At 43.7% G+C, this 22,451-nt stretch overlaps 1 protein-coding gene and 1 long non-coding RNA gene across 6 annotated transcripts in view; both read left to right on the forward strand.

The window, feature by feature from the left end:
* The window catches only part of LOC137848843 (uncharacterized), a 38,259-nt gene extending 37,533 nt beyond the window's left edge, over nucleotides 1-726 (forward strand). For both annotated transcript variants that reach the window (XR_011091542.1, XR_011091546.1), the window contains exon 3: nucleotides 97-726. This is a non-coding gene — a long non-coding RNA (uncharacterized lncRNA). The remainder of the gene's footprint in view (nucleotides 1-96) is intronic.
* The window catches only part of CRADD (CASP2 and RIPK1 domain containing adaptor with death domain), a 75,145-nt gene extending 52,914 nt beyond the window's left edge, over nucleotides 1-22,231 (forward strand). For all 4 annotated transcript variants that reach the window (XM_068668291.1, XM_068668312.1, XM_068668304.1 and 1 more), the window contains exon 3: nucleotides 21,714-22,231. In XM_068668291.1, coding sequence (XP_068524392.1) covers nucleotides 21,714-22,009 — 296 coding nt within the window. In that variant the 3' untranslated portion in view covers nucleotides 22,010-22,231. The remainder of the gene's footprint in view (nucleotides 1-21,713) is intronic.
* Nucleotides 22,232-22,451: the final 220 nt, after the last annotated feature.

The raw sequence follows: 22,451 nt of genomic DNA on the forward strand, positions 1-22,451 counted from the left end.
GAGGGCAATTAGAAACACCATGGCATTTGCTTGTTTGATTTATTTTTCTTTGCTTTATTTAATTAATTATTTATTTTTTTCATTGTTTTTCCTGAGGATGGGCTGGAAGAAGTGAGGCATTAGAAACCCTGGAAATCCTTGGCACTTAACTTCAAAATAAACTTCTCCCCTTGGTAGCATGTCTGCATATGAAGGGTGTTGAGTCATTCAAGGGTTGGTCCCTTACACGGTGATGTACAGAAGCTTTCTGCATGACACTGCCTTCAGTCACACCTCGAGATGTATGAGTTCCTTCTTTCACAGCACGTGGATGTGTTCAGGCTTCCTGAAGCCACGAAGCCCATGCAGATGCGATGCAGGCAAGCTCTGGGAACGTTTTGAAGAGGGATATTCCCATTTTGCAGAGAGCGTGGCGGAAGCTGAATGAAATATTCAAAGCTCACTATTAAGAATTTAATAAATGGATCCTCCTTGGCTGATTCCCCAGCAGACATTTGCCCAGCAGCAGAAAGAAGTGAAGGTCAGAAGCAGAAGAGGAGAGCGAGTGATCAGGGTAGGATCAATGGCAAGCTCTGCCATGGCCATGTTCTGTCTGAATCCTCTCCGAAGCCAAGCTTCCTGAGAAGATGCAGTATTTCTCTGCCTTGCTTTATCCATCTTTTATTATTTTATTTCAAGTCTCGTAAAATCAGCAACTTGCAATGCAATAAAATCTCTGCTTGCTTTGTCTGTGTCCAACACAACTATATATCTTCCCCCTTACACTGCACACCTGGGATAACACAACAAGGGTTCTCCTTCTCATGTCTTCACAGAGTGCCTTTGTTCCGGAATTTTAAAATCAAATCATTTACTTTGCATCCTGTTGTTGGATAAAATATGTATTTCATATGCAGCTTTGGTAACCCAAGTAACTTATGAGACTTACATTCTTCCTGCTGCTGCAGCGTATTTTTTTCAAAAATATCTGGTTTGAGTTGATGAATCTGAGAACTATAATCTGTATTTTTATTATGAGCTTCTTGGCACTGATATGTAATAAATTCACTTCATTACCCCATCCAAGAGAAATACTGCTAAGTTGAGGGTCATGAATGTTTCATATCAATATCCTGTCTTTAATAAATCCTGGTCACTTCTGCAAAAAATCTGTCTGCTTTATGTTTTGGGATATTTGTGAGGAAAAATATGGAAAAATGAAATGTTTCAGTCTGCAACTTCCTTCCTTTTCACGGCCTTCGTCTCCTTTGTTTTCCTGATGGATATTGATCGTATGTGCTCACTAGTCCGGGCTGCAACTGCGCTCGGGAGTAGGAACTGAGTCAGTCCGTCCCTCCCTGTCCAAAATCTCTAACCACTAGCATTTTAAAGCTTACCGGAGGAAGAAGAGGTGGTTACTGGAACTGGAGCCATCTGCCTTCTGAATCCTAAATTACTTGTATATAAAGCATTGCCCCATATTAAAGAGGTTCTAGCCTAAATGCAGTCACGATGCAAAAACCTCGGGTTTAACAGGGAGGAATTGGACTGGTCCTTCTCCGTTTAGCTTGGATCCAGCTGCTCTCTGTCCCTACCCACCCTGGGCCGGCTGTCCCAGTTCTGCTGGCACATGTGGTGGTCAGGACAGCAGAAAGCACAGTCACAAACGTCAAAGATTGTCTGCTTTTAACAATTGCTGTGATGGCAATCAAAGAGCTGTCTCCGAGAACAGGCAGCGGCAAATTCCTTTGGAGGAACGCAAGAGCAGGACGCAGACAGAGTGACCCTTGTGCTTATTGTTCCTGCTTTCAGTAGTCAGCAACTTCAGGACTTGTGCAAGCCGTCACTCATCTCTTCTGGGTCTGCTTCTCTGCCTGGTGGCGGTGCTTTGTGCGAGGGGACCCGCTCACTTTGGCAAGAGCTTCCCACCCGCCGCGCATTTTCTCACTGTGGCAGTCCGAGACTGGTAGGCTTCTGGTGTAAGGGAATAAACCCAGAAAACATTTGTGATACAAAAAGGTGCAGTGCCTGACAGGCCTGACCAGCACATGGCTAGGGCTCACCGGCACTACTACATTTTAGTAGTCAGAAGCCTTTCTCAGAATAGCATTGCCTGAGCCTTGAACTTTGCTGGTGTCCCTGTCTTCCCAACGGGCTGGCATCTACACTGGCACCTCGTTTGTATTTGCTTTGGTTAGTTTGCATCTTAGGGACAGACAGACAACATTGGAGATGATCTGGTGACTTTGTGAGGGAATTACGTACAGTGAAAGAAAGTGGATGAAATGAAAATAAATGAAGCCTGTATATTCTTCTTGTGGTGAGAATCGCAGGAGATGATCCTACAGGGCCCGTGCTGGTGCAGAACCCTAGTTCTGGAGGAGATGAAGCCATATCATTAGGTATAAGAACAGTTGTTATCTACAAAAAAACTCAAGCTATGTTCTCATAACAAATGAAAGCACAGTAGTTTCCCAAATGAGCTGTGATACCAAGATTTCAGTTTACTTTGGAAGATGCTACCAGGATGTAATTTCATAGGTGGGTTTTCTGCGCTGTTATAACTTGTCAAAACACACTTCAGTTAGTCCAGTTACTGGAATCCCCTGGAGGAAAGCAGCCTTCAGAGGAATGAAAGCCACAGTTTACCGACACAAATAGTTTCACCATCTGTTGCATAATAGGGTGACTTGCTTGGTTATTCCATTGGTTTTTGGTCCTATCCATACTGAAAGGTATTTGGAAGTAAAAGCCCAGACTACGTTTAATGGTGTAATCTTTATTTTTATTTTTGATGTCAGGGTAAGGAAAGAGGAAAGAAAAAAAAGTAAGGGAAGCTTAAGGAAATTCCTAATAATCCCATCCCCTCTGGGATGAAGGGGGAGGGAAGACTTGCTGTGTACGTGGAAGGCAGGAAGCATGATTTTGCAATTATGGTGCATGACCAAGACTCCAGCTTTTCAGCTCTGCCACAGATTTGCCAGCCATTCTCCACTCCCTCAACACAGGCAAAATTAAAATAATCCTGGGAGAGCCCTGGTGCCTTGCAAGGAAGGACACGTGTTTTTTTCTGCCTGATGCTGTTGCAGAATATCTGGCCCCATCAGCTCTGCAAGCTTCCTAGGTGTCCTCCCAAGAACAAGAGCAGGGTGGGTCCATATTCAGCCTGTCCTGTGCGGGGGCTATGGGGCCCTTCATGTGCAGCGTACATAAAGAGTGTTAGCACTGCTGTGAATAGAAACTGTCTGCAGCGTGCATAAACTACCCTTTGTTTTGGGAAACAGGACAAACACCAGATATTAGAACTATTGGCCTGAAGCTCCTGACTTTATTGCTCATTGTTTGGTTTGCTTTCAGCTCACAAAGCGATACTTTTCCACTCTGACTACAGCTTATCACACCGAGAATGTGCGGTGCTGCTGCAGTTGCCGTGGCAGACTTTGCTCCCAGTGACACGATCCATGTGGAGAGCAGCAATTCCACGCGGTGCAGCTAAAGGCTCGCTGAAACCTGGGAGAACAGCTGGCTTGGCTGACGGATATATGTACTCTGTGATGCTGTTATTGAGTTGGGGCTGACACCATAAAATCCAGCCCATCGGTGCTTTATCACTTGTGCAGGGTTGCTGCGTTCCAGCTGCACTTTCTGGCTGAGCAGTTGCTGGTGGTCTGCTGAGAAGCTACGTGTGTGTGTGTGTGGTTGGGGTGTTTCCTCCGTCCGTACCTCCAGGTGCAAGCAGATCCAGTCGTGGAGGAAAGAGTATGAGAAGTGTTTGTCCCCAGACCTCATCATATTTCCCAGAGCTGATATTTTTGTTGGTTTGCGTGGAGCTTACTTGTGCCAACGAAGGTTGCTGGACTTTCACTTATTTCGTGTTTTGTAGGTAGTTTTTGAGCATGAGGAAGCCAACGCCCTGCTGCTGGTTGAGGGAGGCATTGAGTTACATCTCGCAGTATCTGGGAGCCCTTCTGCGCTGCGGGAAGGGAGCCTTCCCAGAGGAAGCCGTGCCGCCGGGTAGTTGCAGCATGCCCTTGAAGACTCTGCTGGCACGGGCAGGTTGGGTTAACAGCCAAAATTTATTGGAGGTTCCTGGCCAAATAATAATAATAAATAATAATAATAAAAAAAAAACAGCTGAAGGAATGAACTAAATCAGTATGTGTTTCCGTCACTGTCTTTTCTGGTGCAGTCCTGCCTTACATACTTGCTAGTGCAAATGAGGTCTGGGCTTGTTCTTGTGTCACAGTTTTTTTTTTTGGTGGCAGACACAGTATGACCAGCGCGACAGGTCGCATTCTGCACCTGGTGCTGTAGTGCTCTAAACTGTGGGATTTTCCAGCTGGGAATTCAGATTTCTGCTGTAGCCTCAAAAAAAACCCAACCACAAAACCAAAGCACCACCACCACCGATTAAAGCGGGAAGATTGCTGTAGGTAGCTAATTAAAAATTGTGTAATGGCAATTATGTAGTCTGGCTTGATATTTACTCCTGAAACATGCGAAATAATAGTTTGAGGGAGAGAATTGGAGAGGAGCTATTTTTGCTTTGGTAAAGAGAGCAGCATTCTTTATTTCTGAAAACAGCCGGGGGCCGGTTTGGCAGAAAAATCTTAAACCAGCAGCCGTCGTGCTTGCCATCTGCTAAGACAAAGCAAGCCTTAAACAAGGTTGACTCCCGAGTAGAAACAGAGGCAGCGTGCAGTGCACGCACATGCTCCTCGGTGATTCTGGGGTCCCAAACTTGAGGCTCAAGCCTCTGCACATCAAAATCATTTAACTCTGTGGTCCTGGGGACTTTGCTGGTCACTCCTGTCTCTGCCTCTCCTTCTGCACATGGGAAAGCTGCTGCGCTTTTGTCCACCCCGGTCGTCTCATAACTCATGGGGGCTTTGCTCCCTCCTTCCCTAACATGCGGAGACGGTGGGGATTACACCGGGGGTGTGTAAAGCCAACTGGCAGAAGGAAAGCAACACAAGCTGTGCTTCCACGCTGGGCTATGGGGTGTGATTTATACATCCTAGACCCCGAAAAACATTTTTTTAAAGATGTAGTTTAAGAGAAAAATTCAGGCTGACCTCTTGCCACACACAAGGCTGGGCTTTCTGATAAACAAAGCAGAGGTAGAGAGTTACCAGCTCCCTGCTGCCTTCGGTTCCAAGTGCCTGTATTAGCTGGGCACTCATGTAGGAAATTTTTAATAAAAAAAAATGGATTCTCAACTTCACTAAAAAAAAAAAAAAGAAGAAGAAGAAGAAGAAGAAAAATCTGTCGTGGTGGAATTTTTTCTATGTTTTTTTTTCCAACAGAAGCTGAGGAAATCGTTATTCTCCCTGTCGCTTTCCTTCCCACTTGAAAAAATGGGAGGGGAAGGAGCGAAAAAGCTAGAGAAAGAAGAAAAAAAGAGAAAAATAATTAATTGTTTAAAAGTGGGAGGGGATTTTTATTACAGCAAAGCTTGCAACACACCTTTGGCGCAAGAGATTCCACCCATCTGGCCAAAGTACTGCATATTGGGCCAGCACGGACTGCGTGACAGACAACTGCATATTGCACATCTGTGACCAGGAGGGCTGTGTTCCTTGTGAAGGCACGGGGGTAGCACGCTGCTGCAGCTCCAAGAGCCTTCACCAGCTGCAGCACAAGGCAGGAAAGAGAGGAGGGATGGATGAGACGGCAGGAGGTCTAAGTCAGTGCTAAGAGTGGGAGACCAGAAGCAATTCACACTGTGGATTGCCTGGGAAAATCTATTACTTTGTGTAAGTGCAGACGTCAGGATTTGGCTCAAAGGTGTTTTTTCAAATTAAACTCAATGTCTTGAATTCCACTTGATGAAAAACTAGAAGCAACTGGCAGCGTGGAGGCAAGGTGCAGACTTTGAAGGATGCCCGGGTAGGCTGTGGCAGTTGATCTTCTGTCGTCTTGGCGTAGCTTTAAGTGAAGGCAGCAGTTCCTTTGAGAAATGGTCACGACAGCACCTGCGTCCACAAAGAGATGGTGCCAAAGACCCTCAGTTGCCTTAGGAAAACAAACCACCAGGGCTATCGGTGTGGGTGAAGCACTTCACCAACCTCCACGCAGCACGAGATGTGTCGCTCAGAGTGACTGCTGTGGTGGTCGTGTATCAGGGCATTACCTGCAAAGGCTGAGCAGGGGGAGGAGGCAAGGAGCAGACTACTGGTGGCAGGAATATCTCACAGACAGGAGATATCTCAGATGTCTTAATGAGTTACCAGCAGTCATCGATTGACCGAAGTTATGTGAAACACGGTTGGGTGAAACCTCGCTGTTTCCATCCTGCAGTTTAAGTGTGGGGGAGCTCCTCTGTGTAGAGCGTCAGCTCCATGGGTCAGAAGTGTCAGGAGGGCCTGCACTGGGCAGAACTGCAAGACTGGAGCCCCAGCCTTGTCACAAAGACAAGTCTCACAGAGTCTCTATCATTTCAGCCCTTCTAGCTCAAAGAACTACTGGACATCAGTCTGCTCCCATTGGTTGTCATTGTGTCACTGGAGTTTCAAATTCCAATATTTTCAATTCCATACTTACAATGATTTGGGACAATTTATTACTGACATTTCTAGGACCCTGTAAATTAAGCTTTCTGATTAAAACAGCAGAGGCATACTGGATCTCCACCAGGATGTGAAGATGGACACCTGTCAAAGCAGTGGTCATGAGCAGGAAATGCAGCGTGGGTGACCTGGATTGCTCCTCGCTGTCTCTCTGATCCCTTCTGATTCTTCTCCTTCTTCACCTGTGTAGGCCCAGCTCCTCAGAGTTGTTGTAACTCTCTGATGGCAATCTCCGCATACATAAATTCATACAAGCAAAGCCTTTTTCAGGGTCTGGGCCTGAGATTGAAAACTCTCCAGCACAGCATCTGTCCTTCCTACATGCTCATATTTAATACAGTGAGGACAGTCTCACTGGGAGTTTCCAGACAGTACAGTGTGGAAGCCATAAAATACAGTAGTCCAGATATCAGCAAGGCTAGAAGGCTGTTGGGTTAGAGTTCCTGGAAAGCCTGGGATGGTGTACAAGTGAGGTAATATCTAAAACATCTTCAAATATATTTCTAAATCAAATGTTGCACAATTAAGTTAAGGCTTCAGAAGAATAAAAAGTAGAGGCAGATTTGCTTTTCTGTGGAACAGGGCAAGTGTGTCATATTTAATGATTCCCACAGAAAAATGTGAACTTCAAATTAAAGCCAAAGTTGTTTTGTCAGTCGAACAGTTTAATCATATTGGGACATCCAGAGCTGTAGGCCCTCGCATAAAACAAGAAGAGTTCTCACCATCTCTTTCTAGCAGGGTTTTGCCTTTCCCTGGGTTTTCTCTTTTAATCTAATAGGTATATTCATGCAGTAATTACACTTTTCCACAGGGTCAGAGACCGATGAGCACCAGGGCTGTGCTGCAGATTGCTTCAGCTGCCTCCTGCTGTCCCTGCGTGAAGCTCTGATCTTTTTTGACAGATACTCTCAAGCTGTGTTTCTTAATGAAACTGTCTTTAAAATAGCAGTCTGTGGGGCTACAGAGCTATGATTTTTTTTACAGTTGTGTATCTGAAACAATTTTATATGTTGTTTGAAATTGCTTCATTAAGCTGAACACAGTAGTTCCAAACATACTTCTGCTCCCTGTAGGCAGCAGCACTTACAGATGCAGGCATCTTCGGTTGCCTAAGTTTCTCCAGTTGCGTGTGGAAATAATTGCAAGACACAAAGAACAATATTAAAAATTCCTCGTGCTTTCCTTGCTTGGTTTATGGCAGAGGTCTGTTGAGTCAAATACTTTGTATCTGGCTTGTTTAAAGATGACTGCTGTCTTCTTGTGCTGTTATTGAGATTCTTGTCCACAGTTTCACAGTCTACCTGCACAGAATTTCTGGAAAACACTTTGCTGAAAACTCTTTGCAGTTTTTGTCTTGAGTATCCCAACTCATTTGGCAATTTTGGAATTTACCTTCATAAATCTTTAGATTCCAAGATGTCTGTAACAAGAACTTTGCATGCTGTGGCTAAAGAGTTAAGACAATTTAAACACAGTATAAATAGCAGTAAATAATGTGTTTTAAAAAGCCTGAGTCAGAGATACTTTCACATTCTTGTTGACCTCTTTCAAGTGGACAAGAAGACCTCATTTTCAATCCAAAAAAAAACCAGAAATTAAGATGTTTAAATAAATCAATCTTACATCTTTAGGACAGAACTCCAAGGCTTCATAATCACCTTAGAAAGATAGGATCTTACAAACTGAGGGAAAACTGAAGCATTTAAGCCAAATTTTTATCTGTCTTCTGCACTTGAACTTGTCAACTTTGCACATGAACCCTCTGTACCTGTTATCATCATATTTATGCACACTAAAGTGCAAGTAAAAGGTCAGGTTAGGTAGCAGGGCTCTGTGTAGTTTGTTACACAGTTCACATATGCTGATGTGGTATGTCGTATTTCCTCAAATGGAAATTTGAGGATACTTTCTCAGAATGTGTCAGCCGTGCATCTCAAAAACATTTGGTTAGTCTTACTGCAACCCCCGCACAAAATTAGGTAACATGTTTAGTGTGAGGCTCAAAATATTCAGCCTTGGCTAACACCAAAACCAATTAGAAGGTCATTGCTTCACCACATGTTTTATTTCTGTATTAAAGTCAACCAGCACCTAGCAGTTCCTCTGAAAAAGGAAGGAAGAGAAAAACTGTGAAGTCTGCAGTTCTAGCACAAAAATTGTCAGCATTATAAAAAGCCCTTATCTCTTTGTTTATGAGTTTGTTAACTAGAAAGATGTTTGCTTAAGAATTATTTTTTTCTTCTTTGAGATTGCTTTACCATTTTTAACTTTAGGAGGTAGCTGTCATGTCAAGAACAGTGGTGGAGCAAATAAGCAGCCCTTCTTGCTTGTTCATAGCACAGTTTCAGCTTTGGCTCCCATGGGGATACAAGCATAGTTTGTATTTCTGCATCTCTGGGACAGAACAGAATTGTCTAGTTTCTTGTTTTGTCTTTTGGTTTTGTTTCAATCTTACTTAGGTTAGGCATAGTTATGTAAAATTCCCAAACCAAGTAAAACAAATCTTTTATGGTCTGTCTGATCTCCCAGCCTTTTCATTTCTGATGTTAAGACATTTTTATTTCTGATTTGCTACACACAAAAGCCGAAGTGACTGAAATTTTGATACTGGATCAAAACCTGGCAGCTAGTAGACTAGAAAGCTGTGAGGGAAAACATTGTTCTGTATGCATGAGATAGGAAAATTAATCATCGGAGCACAAGGGTTTTTGATGTTTAAGTTTTGTATAGGACTTGTCCCACTAATACCGGCATAAATCTTACACAAATATCCCGAGTAATACACGTGTTTGCTAATAGCTTGTTTGATTTTGAACTTGCTTCAGTCACTTTGGCAAAATCCTATTCCTGAGTGAGAAAAAGAGTAACCGGGCCCACAGCCTTCAAGCACACAGCTACAGCAGTGAGTCACCTCGTTGCTTTCAGTACTGCCTTGGGACCTTTAATGAGCGCAGTTGGTCGGAGTGCCGTGTCCCAGGACAACCACGAAGCACGCCGGCGAGCAAATCCTGCCGGGTATTAGATCAGTACTGAGTCAGAGGGGAAAGAAATACTCACCAGCCCCTCGGTCACGTAAAGTGCTCGGTGGAATAGGTCCTCTGGGTATGCAATGGCTGCACCCACTGTCTTCTTTCCATCATTTTTCCTCACAGGGTGGTGTGCCAGTTCCCTAAACCAAATCTGTGGAAATGAAATTAAAAAGGGGGTAAATCTGACTTGCAGATACCTACGAGGCTTTCATCTTTTTTATTAAGAAATTGGAAATGTTCATATGTATATGTATATGCACGTATGCACACACAGATATAATCTGTCGTTTGCCTTACAGATGATTAAAAGTCCTTTGACTGTGACTTTTTAAAATTACTGTCCCATCAGTCAGCTGAAATTGCTTTTAGGCAGTACAGCTGTGTCGAACAAGTCATGAGATTCCAGGTTAATTTCTCTCAAATCTTCAAGTGACTTGGCACGAGAGAGGGTCGGTGGTGATGCTGAACCTCCCACTCCTTTGGAAATGCAGAGGAGCAGATGGTGACACCTGAAGCTGCCCTTCCCGGCACCTATGGAAAACCCGGCCTTGTGACTCGGGCTGCTGAAACCCGGGCTTGGCATGCCAGGCATAGTGACCGGCCGGAGCTGAGCAGTGTATTTTAGTACCAGTATCTGGTTTTCCTGTGGATTTTGAAATGTCAGAAACTCTACTAAAGTTCATAAGCCTTTAAGGAAAAAGGCCCTGACACAAGAAAAGGAGGGAAAAAGAAACAGGAGGGATCTAAGTCCATGTTGCTTCATGAAATTTTGTGAAGTCTTTTGCACCTGTGCAAAATGTTTATAAAGAGACACTCGGCTAACCTATTGGTAGCACTTTGTTTATTTGCTTCTCACAGGTGTAAATGATTAAATAAAATGCCAAGCAGTGAAGGATTCAGCATAATGATAGCACAGTTTTAGCTTGCTCTGCATGGCTTGTTCTATTAATATATGTTTGTGGTCAGGAAGGAACGCAGTCTCACTTCGCTAAAATCTGAAACTCGGTAAAGCATAATATGTGCAGTATTAATTTTGGTTTGACACCTGCCAGGCAAAGATCTTCACCAGCCAAAGGCATTCTTCTGAACCGAGTTCCATCTGTTGTGCAGATCTTTGATTCTGATATTTCTGACTTACTGAAGCCAAGGCAAAAAGAAGAGCCAGCTCGAAGAAAAATCTCTAGGCAGAATGAACAGTTTTATCAAGGCTAAGTATAATGGCTTGTTGTCATACTTGGTTTAAGTCCTGCAAGGGAAAAATGTGTGACTGGTTGTGTTACATAACAAAACAGCCCTTCATGCTGGCACTGTTAGTTTTGTTGTTGCAGGAGAGAAACATCTACAGCTAAGTCCAAGCGCATGATTTTATTGTTGAAATGCTTCAGCCTTTAGAAAGATTTCTTGGTAGGAAAGTTGCTAGGAAAAAGAAATTACTTACTTATTGTGCTCGGCAGATAAACATCCTGTAGATTCTGCCGTGGTTCTTACTTGCAAAGGAACAGCAGAATTAATACTTGCCTCAGCTCCTTGAAAGACAGCTCCAGCTATTTAAAATAAGCATTCAAGAGGTTTCTGTCACAAGAAGTTAAATTTCAATCCCCGTGACAAAAGTTGCATGATGAGTTTGTCACATAGCTGACAAAATAATCATTAATTGCTCCAGTTGTCTTTGTTTTGCACTTAGAGTGGGTGAGTTGCTCTGTCAGAGCTGCCCTGCCCACCTGGGTAAACATTTGCTTCCTATGGAACCACAAGAAGTCTACTGCAAGTATTAATGCGCTTTATGATCGTCATGGCTCCGTACAACCATCCTCTGATTGTTAATTATTATTTGTGATAGGATGGAGAAGAGACTTGATTGAGGGAAATGATGGCTCTGTATGGTTCAGACTGGTAATTAATGGTTGAATGTGTCATGAGTATTATTGAACTCTACTGAATTCACTAAGAACTGCAGAGTATTCAAAATTATATAGAAATCCACTGACATACTTTAGAATTTGATTTTCAGCGTTATTTCTAGTCTTGATTCTTGGTGTGACGGATGGCATGTGAGCCAAAGAGTCTTGTCTTTGCTCTGTCATGCAATCAGGTAGCTTTGTGCTAGCAGATGGGTGCACCTGGCTTCTAAAAGCACGGTCACACCTGTTCTTCCCATATAACTTTTCAAGGCATCAGATTTATTTAAGCAGTTCTTCCAAATAATTCCTAAAAGCTCAGGTGTTCCTCAGAACCTTTCCATTAACTAGACGTTGCTTTTTTCTTTAGTGTGATGTTCCATGCTCGTTCGTGCATTTATACCAAAGGTGTCACTGCAAGGATGCAGTCATTAGCTGTGGCTTCAGTGCTGGTGCACACGGCTTATTTACAGACAACAACATAGAAATCCATGGGAAATATCAGCAAATTTTGCTTCCACTTCAGGTACAGGAGCAGTCAGTATCAAATCCTGCAAAAAATAGAGAAGTATAAAAACACAGTATAATTCAATCCAATCTTGTCTGTAATGCTTAGGTAATCCTGCCTAAAAAGAGAGCAGATATTAAAACCTCTTGTGTTTGTGTTGTCTTTGCACAGACATTATTTTCCTTGTATGCATCTGTAGCCACCATTTTATTTGTGGAATCGTTTATCTGATTTCATGGTATGCAACCGCAGAGAAATACTAGATAGGATTGTAATTCTTTCATTTTTCACACAGGTCACAGAATAAAATCCACAGCATTAACTGCTGAAACTTCATCCCTGCTCTTCCCAATAAAAAGCAAATGAAAAGTGAAATGTGGATCTGTTTCAGCTCCTCAAACACAGGGGTTGTTTCCTACAGCTTGAAAAGGGTGAAAACTTAAGACAGCTTGGATTTATTTAGGGGCTTCCCTGTCAATCTGTTTAACATGGATTAAACATGGGCTGGTACTGAAGGCCATCAGTACTGCAGAAATCTGTGGAAGTACAAAACGTGTAAGACACATTACAAAAAAGTTCAAGACTGGGCAGCTACTGAAACTGAATAGTGAGAATACAACTGAAAACTTTCGTCACAAATTCCGAATGTTTATGTTTCAGGTTTTAGCAGTCTGTTGCCACATCCGCAGCTACTATGCAGTCATTAGCAAGTGATAAAGAATACATGAACTAGCTGCTGCTGGTATCGAGCCAAAATAGAAACATCTGCATTCTCGAATTGCCTGTAATTTTACAAAATTTTATGCTGCCTTCTTTTCATACCCCGGTACCAAAAATGCAGTTAGTGTCACAAAGCATGGAGCCTTAGAGAGCACAAAGAAGAGTGCCAGTGAATGAAGATATATGGACCTTTTAATTCCTGCAGTAATGTAGAATCCCAGGAGCATTTTGGCAGGAAGGAGTTGAACCTGGTACCACGGGTGAATTCTGCTTCTCTTGAGGGAGACCATTTAAAGTTGCCATAGATTTGATTATTGCAAAATCACGGCCACATTTTTTTTTCTGCATGTTGACTGCCATGGTATTATATTCAAATTTATTTAAAATAAGACAGAGAACTTCCCATCTTGTAGTGCAAGTTTAAAAAAAACAGCACGATGTGGAAGAACACAGCCAATCTTAATAATTTATATTTACTTTCATTTTGATTAGTGTCTTTGATAATTTAATTATGAGAAGTGGAAATGTAAATTACTATAATAGAAGTACACTTATGCTAAGTGTATTTTATGATCACTAATTGACAGAGGTTGGTTTTTATACATACACATTCTGTATATTAATGACTGTGTGGATTCATCAGACCAGAAGTTATCAATTTACAGAAACTTTAAAATCCTTCAGTTGTGAAGCATACCTATGGCAGATACTCAACATGAAATTCTCTGTCAATTTCGTTTTACTGTAGTAGTGTTGTCAGTGGAAAAAATGTGCAGCATTCTACTTTTTTTTTTTTTTTTTAATGTGCTTAAGGTGCAGGTTTCATTCTGTAGTTCAGTCTGAGTATTTAACTGACCAAGATTTGATTTTGATTGCATTAGAGGAGATAGTATTTATTCTGGATTTATACAGGCATTCTTGGGAAGCTAATTGGACCTGCTGTTCCTGCAAAGGTGTAGGTTTTCCATCCCCAGGATTTTCCCATGTTAATTCAGTTTTGTGGAAAGAGAGGGAGTTCCCAAGCAGAGATCAGTGTATACTTGGCTGTCATCATTCAGTGGTGTCCTCTGATATACTCAAACAGGTTGAAAGAGGTAGGCATGGCTGTCTCTTTGGTAGTGAGCAGAAACCTACAGAGGAGGCAACAAGCACAGAGAAGTGGAGCAACAACCACAGTCTGCGAACTTGACATAGAAACAGCTGTGCACATGCTAAAAGCAGAAGGCTATACATCTTCTCTAAGTCATTTTAATCTTTTTCTGTAAATTATTTTAATCTGAGCGTATTAACCTTATGTACAGAAAGATATCTATAATGGGGTCAGCTGTCAGTGTTCAGGTTTTACAGGATACGGTTCCACTTTTCTCGCTCCCTGGTAAAACACTTTTTGATCCCCGGTGACCAGGGGTGGACCTTAGTGGTTTTGAACATACTTTGGATGGGTTGCATGCTCCGTGTTGTTCACAGAGTTATAGAAAAAAAATAGCTCCACGGTGATATATGGAAGAGAAATATTTTTCCACGTTCCCTGGAGCATGATTATTTGGAGCTGTTACAAAACACCAGTGTTCTCTTCCCTGCCTTTGAATCAGTCTGGTGTTTAATTAGCAGCAACAAGTAGAAAAAACAACACCCAAATTACAGAGCAGGGGTTGGTTTCTGGATAGTCTATTCTACTTTTTTACTGATCAGTGATTTGAGCTAGTGTCTCATATTGAATGGGTCCTGAATCAGACCTTCTGAAGTTCACAACAAGGAAATAGCCTTATGCTGCTTCATTTCCATTTTTAATTTGCACAGGACAGAATAAGTGCTGCAGTCCCCACGCAGTACTGCCAAATGCTGTATATCTAGCATGATACTTTCCCGTTTGGCACTCCAGCCATCCATTGCCGCAGGTTGGCTTAGTGCTGGTGGATTTGGATGTGCTGTGTGAGGAGGGCAGGCATTTGCCTGCGTTCCGCCTGTTAGAACAGGGCTGGGAGGGAACAGCTGAAAGGAAAGCAGAAGAGCAGCGCACAAAAGGAGGCCCAGTGTCACCACCCACCCCCTTTTCTAACAAATCCAGCCAACCCACCCCCTGCAGTTACCCAGCAGTTAACCTGTTTGTTCCACCCTTCCCACCGTCACCACCTTCACCTTCTGGTCTTTGACTTCAGTGAAGGACAGCACCCGTTGGGAGACAAGACTCATAATCTCTTTCCCTTTTATCCGGGGTCTCTGGCAGCTCGTGAGGGGCTGCAGCTCTCTGAAGTCTCAGCTCCCTCCTTTACCAGGGGCGTTACACCTTCCAGTTCAGGTTCTGCAACCCCACCTCAGTGCTCTCGAAAGCTTGTCCCAACCTGATCCTCCAGGTGTTGTTCTGCTCCGTGACAGACCCAGTTCGGCTGTTGTGCTCGGGCCAAGGGGATTACACTTTAAAGCGAATCTACACGGTTATATGCAAGTTGTTTGCTGTTATGACATTTAGTCATTAAACGATTTCTGGAACATAATGCACCTGCCAAAATACACAGCACACAGTCTGGCAACCACGACCAGGCCCGCTCAGTATCCAGCAGTGTGTCCATGGTTCACACTAGCGGAGTAAGTGTGCTGCGCTCGGAAGGGGCTGGAGGGAAGCAGAGGCTGGCACAAATTCTTCATCATATGTGTTTTCCTTTTGCTGAAGAGCTCCAAATGTGACTGGCTGCTGGTGCATTAGTGATGATTGTTCTGTGGAGCGTTGTCGCTGGGAGCTCCCAACATCTTTGGTGTGGTTTTCTACTGTAAGCAAGGCTGTGCACTCCTCTTCTGAAGGCTACTGTGTGTATGGAGCTACCCTTACGAGCTTCTGAACCTGTTGGCCAATTCAAGGAAGCCTGCCTAGATGCTGTTGTGGCGAGAATTGATTTCATGAATTTCTTGAGAATTAGTGGGCAGCTGGAGAGGTCCTGTGAGGAACGTGGCTGAAGCAGGAGTCAATCAGCTGCAGGACTCACACCTGGGGTAAACAAGGCTTCTTTGGGTTGTTGCTTGTGGGACTGCTTGCTCTAACTTCAGCACTTCTCAAGGAAGAAGTGTACTCCAGATGCCAGGAAAGTTGGTTGAAGAGGACTCTGAAATGCTTGCTTTGAACTCTTTAGATATTACGAGCCAGATCTGGTTAGGGGGTCAAGTGAAAAATGTTAGGGACTTGAGTCCAGATCACTGAAGGACTCCGTACACCTACCAACAGGAGATGCTGAGGCCAGATGCATAACTAAGAAACTACTCCTTTCCGCAGTCTCATTCCCAGCTATGCAAGATTTGAAGTCCAGAATCACCTGCCTGTTTGTGATGTGATCATACAATAGTTAGTGTTTGTCTGGCTTTGTTTCACCCAAGGACTCTTGCATTCAATTTTGTTGTGTCTCAGTGTAACCCTTTCTTCCTAGGAGAGTTTTCTCTCTCTCCATCAGGCTCCACTCTGGAGGCTAAGAAGTGTTCTTGACCCTTCCCAGGGAAATCTTTCTATTTTTTTCTGGAATGATTTATCTGGAGAAAGGAAATGAAGCGGAGCATGACTGTGCATCTCGGCACTAGGATGTGCAGCTCAGAGACCTGGATTCTGATCTCTTTCAGATCTGCTCCTTCCTTCTTATTCAGTGAGTGTGTAAGTGATCATTTTTAATAGATAAAATACAGAGGCAGTGCTGGGAGCAGAAACCAGTCCCCAGAACATCCTTTCCCAAGTGGCAAATTTAACCAGCAGTTATTAGATAACAAGTGGGCCATGTTATCCCTGGCTCCCTAACAGCATCCTGAACTGCTATGGAGTTGTCCTCACAGGATTAGGTGGTAGCTGATTGGGACTTTTTCAGCACTTGGGAATCAGGTACATTATTTCCATCAAAGTACATAGCAGATGGCAAAAGCCAGAAAGTCTTTTTTTTTTTTTTTGTTATATATATATATTTCATTACATCATTCTATGATCATTACATCATTACATCATGTAAAAATGAATTGACTGCATAAGGGAGAAAGATCTCTGAAACTCTTACAGATGCTTTTTGCCACACACAGAGAGGCCATACTGCCATAAAGGAGAGTGCTTTGTACAAAACCGTGAGGCATTTTGGGCCGCTGGCGGTTCTGAGGAATCAGTTGGGTACTTTGCAGATCACCCAAAAACGCCTGGATGCTTTTCACTGCTGTGCCCAGTGCAGGAGCCAAGCTCATTTGCTCCCCACTGAGTTCTGTCAATATCAAGAGTAAGTCAATTCCTTGGTGCTGATAAAGATTTTCCAGTGACACAAGACAGCCATCAGCTGAGATGATCTCAGCTTTTTTTGTCACCTAGATGATGATGAGAAAAGAAAAAAAAAAAAAAAAAAGTTTTAAGTGATTCAAAGCCCATTTTCACTGGACTTTATGTTACATCTTCTCACTTCTGCCAAAGAGGGGCAAACTGGAGTGAGTTCATTTTCCACCCCCCTGCTTGTTACAACATCTTGTAGTCTCATGCTGGAAGCTGGAAATGTCCTGAAGGAAAAGAAATGCAAAAGTGGCAACCAGATGCCTTTGCCCCAGACATATCTTTGGCATCTGGGTTACTCTGTTTTGTCTGGTCCATATCTGTGATAATTTCTATTTATATCCAGGTCTGTTTCCTGTCCACACTCACCAGCATGGCCGTATCTCTCTTTCAGTGCAGCAGCCTGGAAGCACACATGTACACACTGGCCAGAAGTAGTTTTTTTCAACTGGGACAGATGGGATAAAGGTTTAGGGTGAACGAGCTTCCTTGAACAGCTAGAGCTGGCGGCAAGGAGCAGGTGAAGGGGAGAAACCTGTTTGTGCTGCGACTTCAAACAGAAGGAGCCGCAGTTCTTTCTCTGGGTCTGTTCCTACTCCAAAACCAGGGTGAATAACATCCTCCCTGCTTCCAGCCCTGAGGAAGGTGCTTTTCATGGTTCCAGTGCTGCAGCAGCAATCTGGCAGGCAGGCCCAGGTCAGCTCGCTCCCCAGCAAAGGGCTGTCAGCTCGCCGTTTCTCAGGCGCTCGGTGGTTTTGGTGTGAGCAGCAGCAGGCTGGGCTCCCTCTCTCCATAGCACGCAGCCGTGGCACTTCACAGCGCAGACCGTGTCTACAGCTGTTGTGGTCTTTCACTTGGTGTGCTTACCAGAGGTAGAAACGCTGCAAATGATCTTCCCAGGGAAATCCCTCATCACCTGCCAGGTCCCTGTCTAAGATACACTTCAGAGCACTGCAGCAAGCCTGATAATGAGCAAGCAGCCCAGTGACACCCTGCATGCCAGTCACGTCACCTCTCCCCAGGCCCCATTTCTCCCAACAGTGCAGAACGAATTCTCTGAGCCTAAGCCCACGTCTGTTTTGTCATGTACATCTTCACAGGGGATCCACCTAGAGCTAGAAGAGGATATATGCAAATTGAGGTCTTGGTTTCCTAAATGTAGTTCTCAAATGTAGTCAGAGGATCTGCATAATTGAAACTTTTGCTATAATCTTGCTGCCTCCCTCAGCCTGTTCCTGACCAATGCAGACTATAAGTGAGGGTCTATAGTAAAAGTAACTTTAAAAAGCCGTCTTTAATGTTTTTGCAGTGTGTCCAAAGCAGCTTGGGTTCTGAGGACTGAAAATGCATTTCCTTTTTACCTGAAATGCCCTTGTGTTTATTAAATTAAGGGTGTTATTAGTCCTAGATCATATCCAAACCTTTATGTGATTTTGCATTTGTCATAACGAAATGGTCTCACTAAATATTTCAGTATGCCTCTAAATAATGTTACCTGTCATGTAATACTTGTCTCGGGTTTTTCTCGGTGACTTTGTATGGGAGCTGAAAAAGAGCTATCACAGAAAATAAAATGGGCCTAAAATAACAGGCCTTTGTATTAAATTTAACATTTGGCTTCTGTCCCAGAATTTTCTGCATCCATATTAGAATCAGATGCTAGCTCAAGATGAAAAGATTTCCTGGATGGTTTTTATTCTTATTCTTATTAAAGGGCTGATAACAGGCTGAAGGCAAGATACTTGTTGTAGTAAAAAAATCTGCCTGATATCAAAGGCTGGATGGACAAGCTGACATGTATTGTTGTTAGGCCTCCCTGCTTGATCATATTTCAGTACCATAAAATCGTTCTGCTGGATGTAAAAATTCCAGTGTGAGAGCAAGAGGCTCGGGCTGGCAGGTCATACTCCTTGGGGCACAGGGCTTCCGCCTAGTAGCTGACCATGGGACAACGCAGGGGTTTAGTATGAGCAGATTGGTGGCACGTTGTAGCTGTATTTGTTGTAAAATTTACTTGTTCTCCAACACTTGCGTTCATATTTGCATTCATAAAAGTCACTCGGCTGTCCTGGTGCTCCTGTGGGACTGGAATCATGTGTAATGCAGGGCAGGCCCACCAGTGTTGCTCGGCCGTCTTCAGGGAGTGGTGTTAGGGCTGACAGGGTCACCTAGGTCCTGCCTTCCGTGCCCCTGCTGACACCACCAGCAGTACGTTCATCCTGCAGGCCATGGGCCCTTGTCTTCACAGACGTATCTGTTCAGTGTCTGCAGATGAGGCCTGAGGAGATGAGGTGTTCCTGAGCTCTGTGAAATGGCCTGGGGCCGCCATCCTGTCATGCACCCTCGTGTCTCAGGATCCACTGAGGCCAAAGGGTGGTCTCAAAGCTCAGCCATCACTATCATAGCTGGGACAGCCCGGGCTGTCTTGGTGACCTGTGGGGAAAGTGGTGTGTCCTGTGCCCTGCTCCCAAACCAGCCGCTGCCCCAGTTCCTTTGGCAACGCAGAGACAAAGATCAAAGTGGCTAGAGTTAGCCCCGGCAGGCAGCTCAGCCCCACACAGCTGCTCGCTCACTGTCCCTTGGTGGGATGGGGGAGAGAATCGGGAAGGTAAAAGTGCGAGAACTCATGGGTTGAGATCAGGACAGTTCAGTGGGTAAAGCAGAAGCCGTGCACAAGCAAAGCAAACCAAGGAACCCATTCGCTGCTTCCCATCGGCAGGCAGGTGCTCAGCCACTTCCAGGCAAGCAGGGCTCGTCACACAGAGCGGTTCCTTGGGAAGACAAACACCATCACTGCCAGCGTCCCCCCTTCCTCCTTCTCTACCCAAGCTCTACTGCTGAGCATGATGCCACACGGTGTGGGACACCCCTCTGGTCAGCCTGGGCCAGCTGTCCTGGCTGTGTCCCCTCCCAGCCCCTCACTGGCAGGGCAGTGCAAGGAGCAGGAACAGCCTTGGCTCTGTGTGAGCACTGCTCTGCAACAACTGAAACCATCCATGTGTTATCACCACTATTCTCATCAAAAATCCCAAACACAGCACTGTGTGAGCCTCTATGAAGAAAATTAACTCTATTCCAGCCAAAACCATGACACCTAGGTGGTCTTCAGAAAGCGATTTTGCCTTTACTCACAGCATCTCTGTGCAGCACTCGTGTGACTGGGCTCAAGCAATATTAATGTTCGCAGGCGCTGGGTATTCTATGCAAAATCATTTTGTTTTTGAGGAAATCAAGGAGTGGTGCTTTCTGGTGTTGCTGCTCTGCTGTGGCAGAGACTGTGAACATGGTATGGGAGCTATAAATTAGATTTTGCAAAGCAGCTCTTCTGGAGGGAGGCTGCTGCTTCGGATTGGCAGGCTATAATTAGCGTTTTCCTGAGGATATTTTTGCTCTGTTTTGACGCAGTATCTTCGGTGACAAAAGTAGAGTAACAATTGCTGCCAGCATTGACCGTTCATTTCAGCTTGTGATCTCAAAAGGTATCGGAGAGTGAAAATGTTTTACAGATACGCTGCTTTTCTAAATGCACCTTTTTAAAGCAACTGGTCTGTGGTTTGAATTTGCAGGCAGAGAACCATTTCACCAGCACTGGGCGTTTACAGCATCGACGTCAACATCTGAGCTTATACCCAGCGATCCTTTTATAGTCAACGGAGAGAAATGTGCGTTTTTAGAGGAGCAATTCATCTGGTCTATTTTAGACATCTTCTTTCCGATGAAATGGATTGTCTCCTAGAAGAGCCTATTTCTCTCCTTAGCAATAATTAATCATAGCATAATGAGTTCAGGAGGGGCTATCTATAGTTGGGTGGGATGGAACCCTTGCAGCATATTTCTGAAGAGCACTGTCATCTCACTCTGCTATTAACACTTTTTTTAATTAATTTGTTGTTGTTGTTGTTGTTTTTGAAATAACCACATTGCCATAGCGAAGAGATCACTTGTATTTTTAAGAAATACTTGGCTCGGTGCCTAAGAGATTTTTTTTACCGATGATAATTACAGCTACATTCATGCTTCATTTTGGGAAACGGTGTTGATGGCTTGTTCATACGGGTTCACCTGAACCACGCTTATCAGTTTATTCAAATAAAAGAAGAAAAAAAAACAAACACAGAAACAAAGGTAGATTTGCCATATATGAGAGGGCACAAAGGGGAATATATTCTGGTAAGTAGCATCTTAGGAGACAGAAAAATTTCTTGTGAACAGCCATCAGCAAAAAAATGGGGCAACACCTGGTAACTAAGGAATCAATTATTTGTGAAGTGTATAAACAGAGAGTCACATGACAGGAGCAATAAGGTTTTGCTGGTCCTGTGTTTGTCATTTGTCACTGTTTCATACTCGTACAACCAGACTGATTTCAGAAGGTGCTGACTGCTGGAAGCACGTTGCTTTTAAACCTTTCTTGTTTGCTACCCCAAAATCTATAATTACTTTTGAAAGTTTTGGCTTCAGAGCAGAGCTCTGATATCTGGATTATTGACATTCAGAAGCTCCAGGCTCTCTAATAAGGTCCATTGAGCATTAGTTTTCCTCTAATTAATCTTCTGGTTGATTATGTAATTCGTTTTTCTGGTTGAGTGTGCATTCTGTTTCTCTAGTTAATTAATTCTTTCACCTCAGCTTTGCTTATTCTCTCCTTTGTCAAGGTTTTACATTAATATTTGCAGCATTGCCTAGAGACATGTGTATGCATGTTCTTTTTCTTCTTTGTTTTTACAGACGTAACTGAAATTGCACCATGTATTTTGAAGAGCTCACCAACAGATCAGCAGATGAACAAGCTTGCAAAGAGACTGGGACCTGAATGGGAGCATATTGTTCTGTGCTTGGGTTTGTCCCATACTGACATCTATCGATGTAAAGTCAATCACCCTCACAACGTGCAGTCACAGATTGTAGCAGCATTTGTCCTGTGGAGACAGCGTTTTGGGAAGAAAGCAACAATCCAAAGTCTGCAAGCCAGTCTGATGGCAGAAGAAGTGGATCCTTCTGTGATACAGTACATGCTCGAGTGAAGCCTTGCTGTTGATCGGGAGCTTTCACGCACTTTGCTAAATTAAATAAAGAGGATTCACTGGGATGTATTGAAGATCTGGTGCATCAAACTGGGAGAACTGGGACTGAGAACTGTGATTTTATTAAGCTTATACATTCCAGTTTTCTGTGGCATCTTGTGATTTATAATTCCTTTCATGCCAGATTAATTTTTAGCAGGCATTAAAAAATGGATCACTCTTTCCTGTTCGCTTTTGTACTATTCCAACGGGGATATAAGGTGACACTTAAAGTCCTTGCAAGCAGGAGGCCCTGCAGTGAGTTCAGCAAGGTTTCTGGTTTCACTGCGGGCGCAACACTTGGTTTAACCTATATTCTGGACTGTGCAGGAGCCTTTTTTACTGCTGTTCCGTGCTAGTTCCCTGATATCCCAGTAAGAAATGAGAATAATCACTGTTACTA

Source organism: Anas acuta, chromosome 1 (assembly GCF_963932015.1).
Source record: "Anas acuta chromosome 1, bAnaAcu1.1, whole genome shotgun sequence".
NCBI lineage: Eukaryota > Metazoa > Chordata > Aves > Anseriformes > Anatidae > Anas > Anas acuta.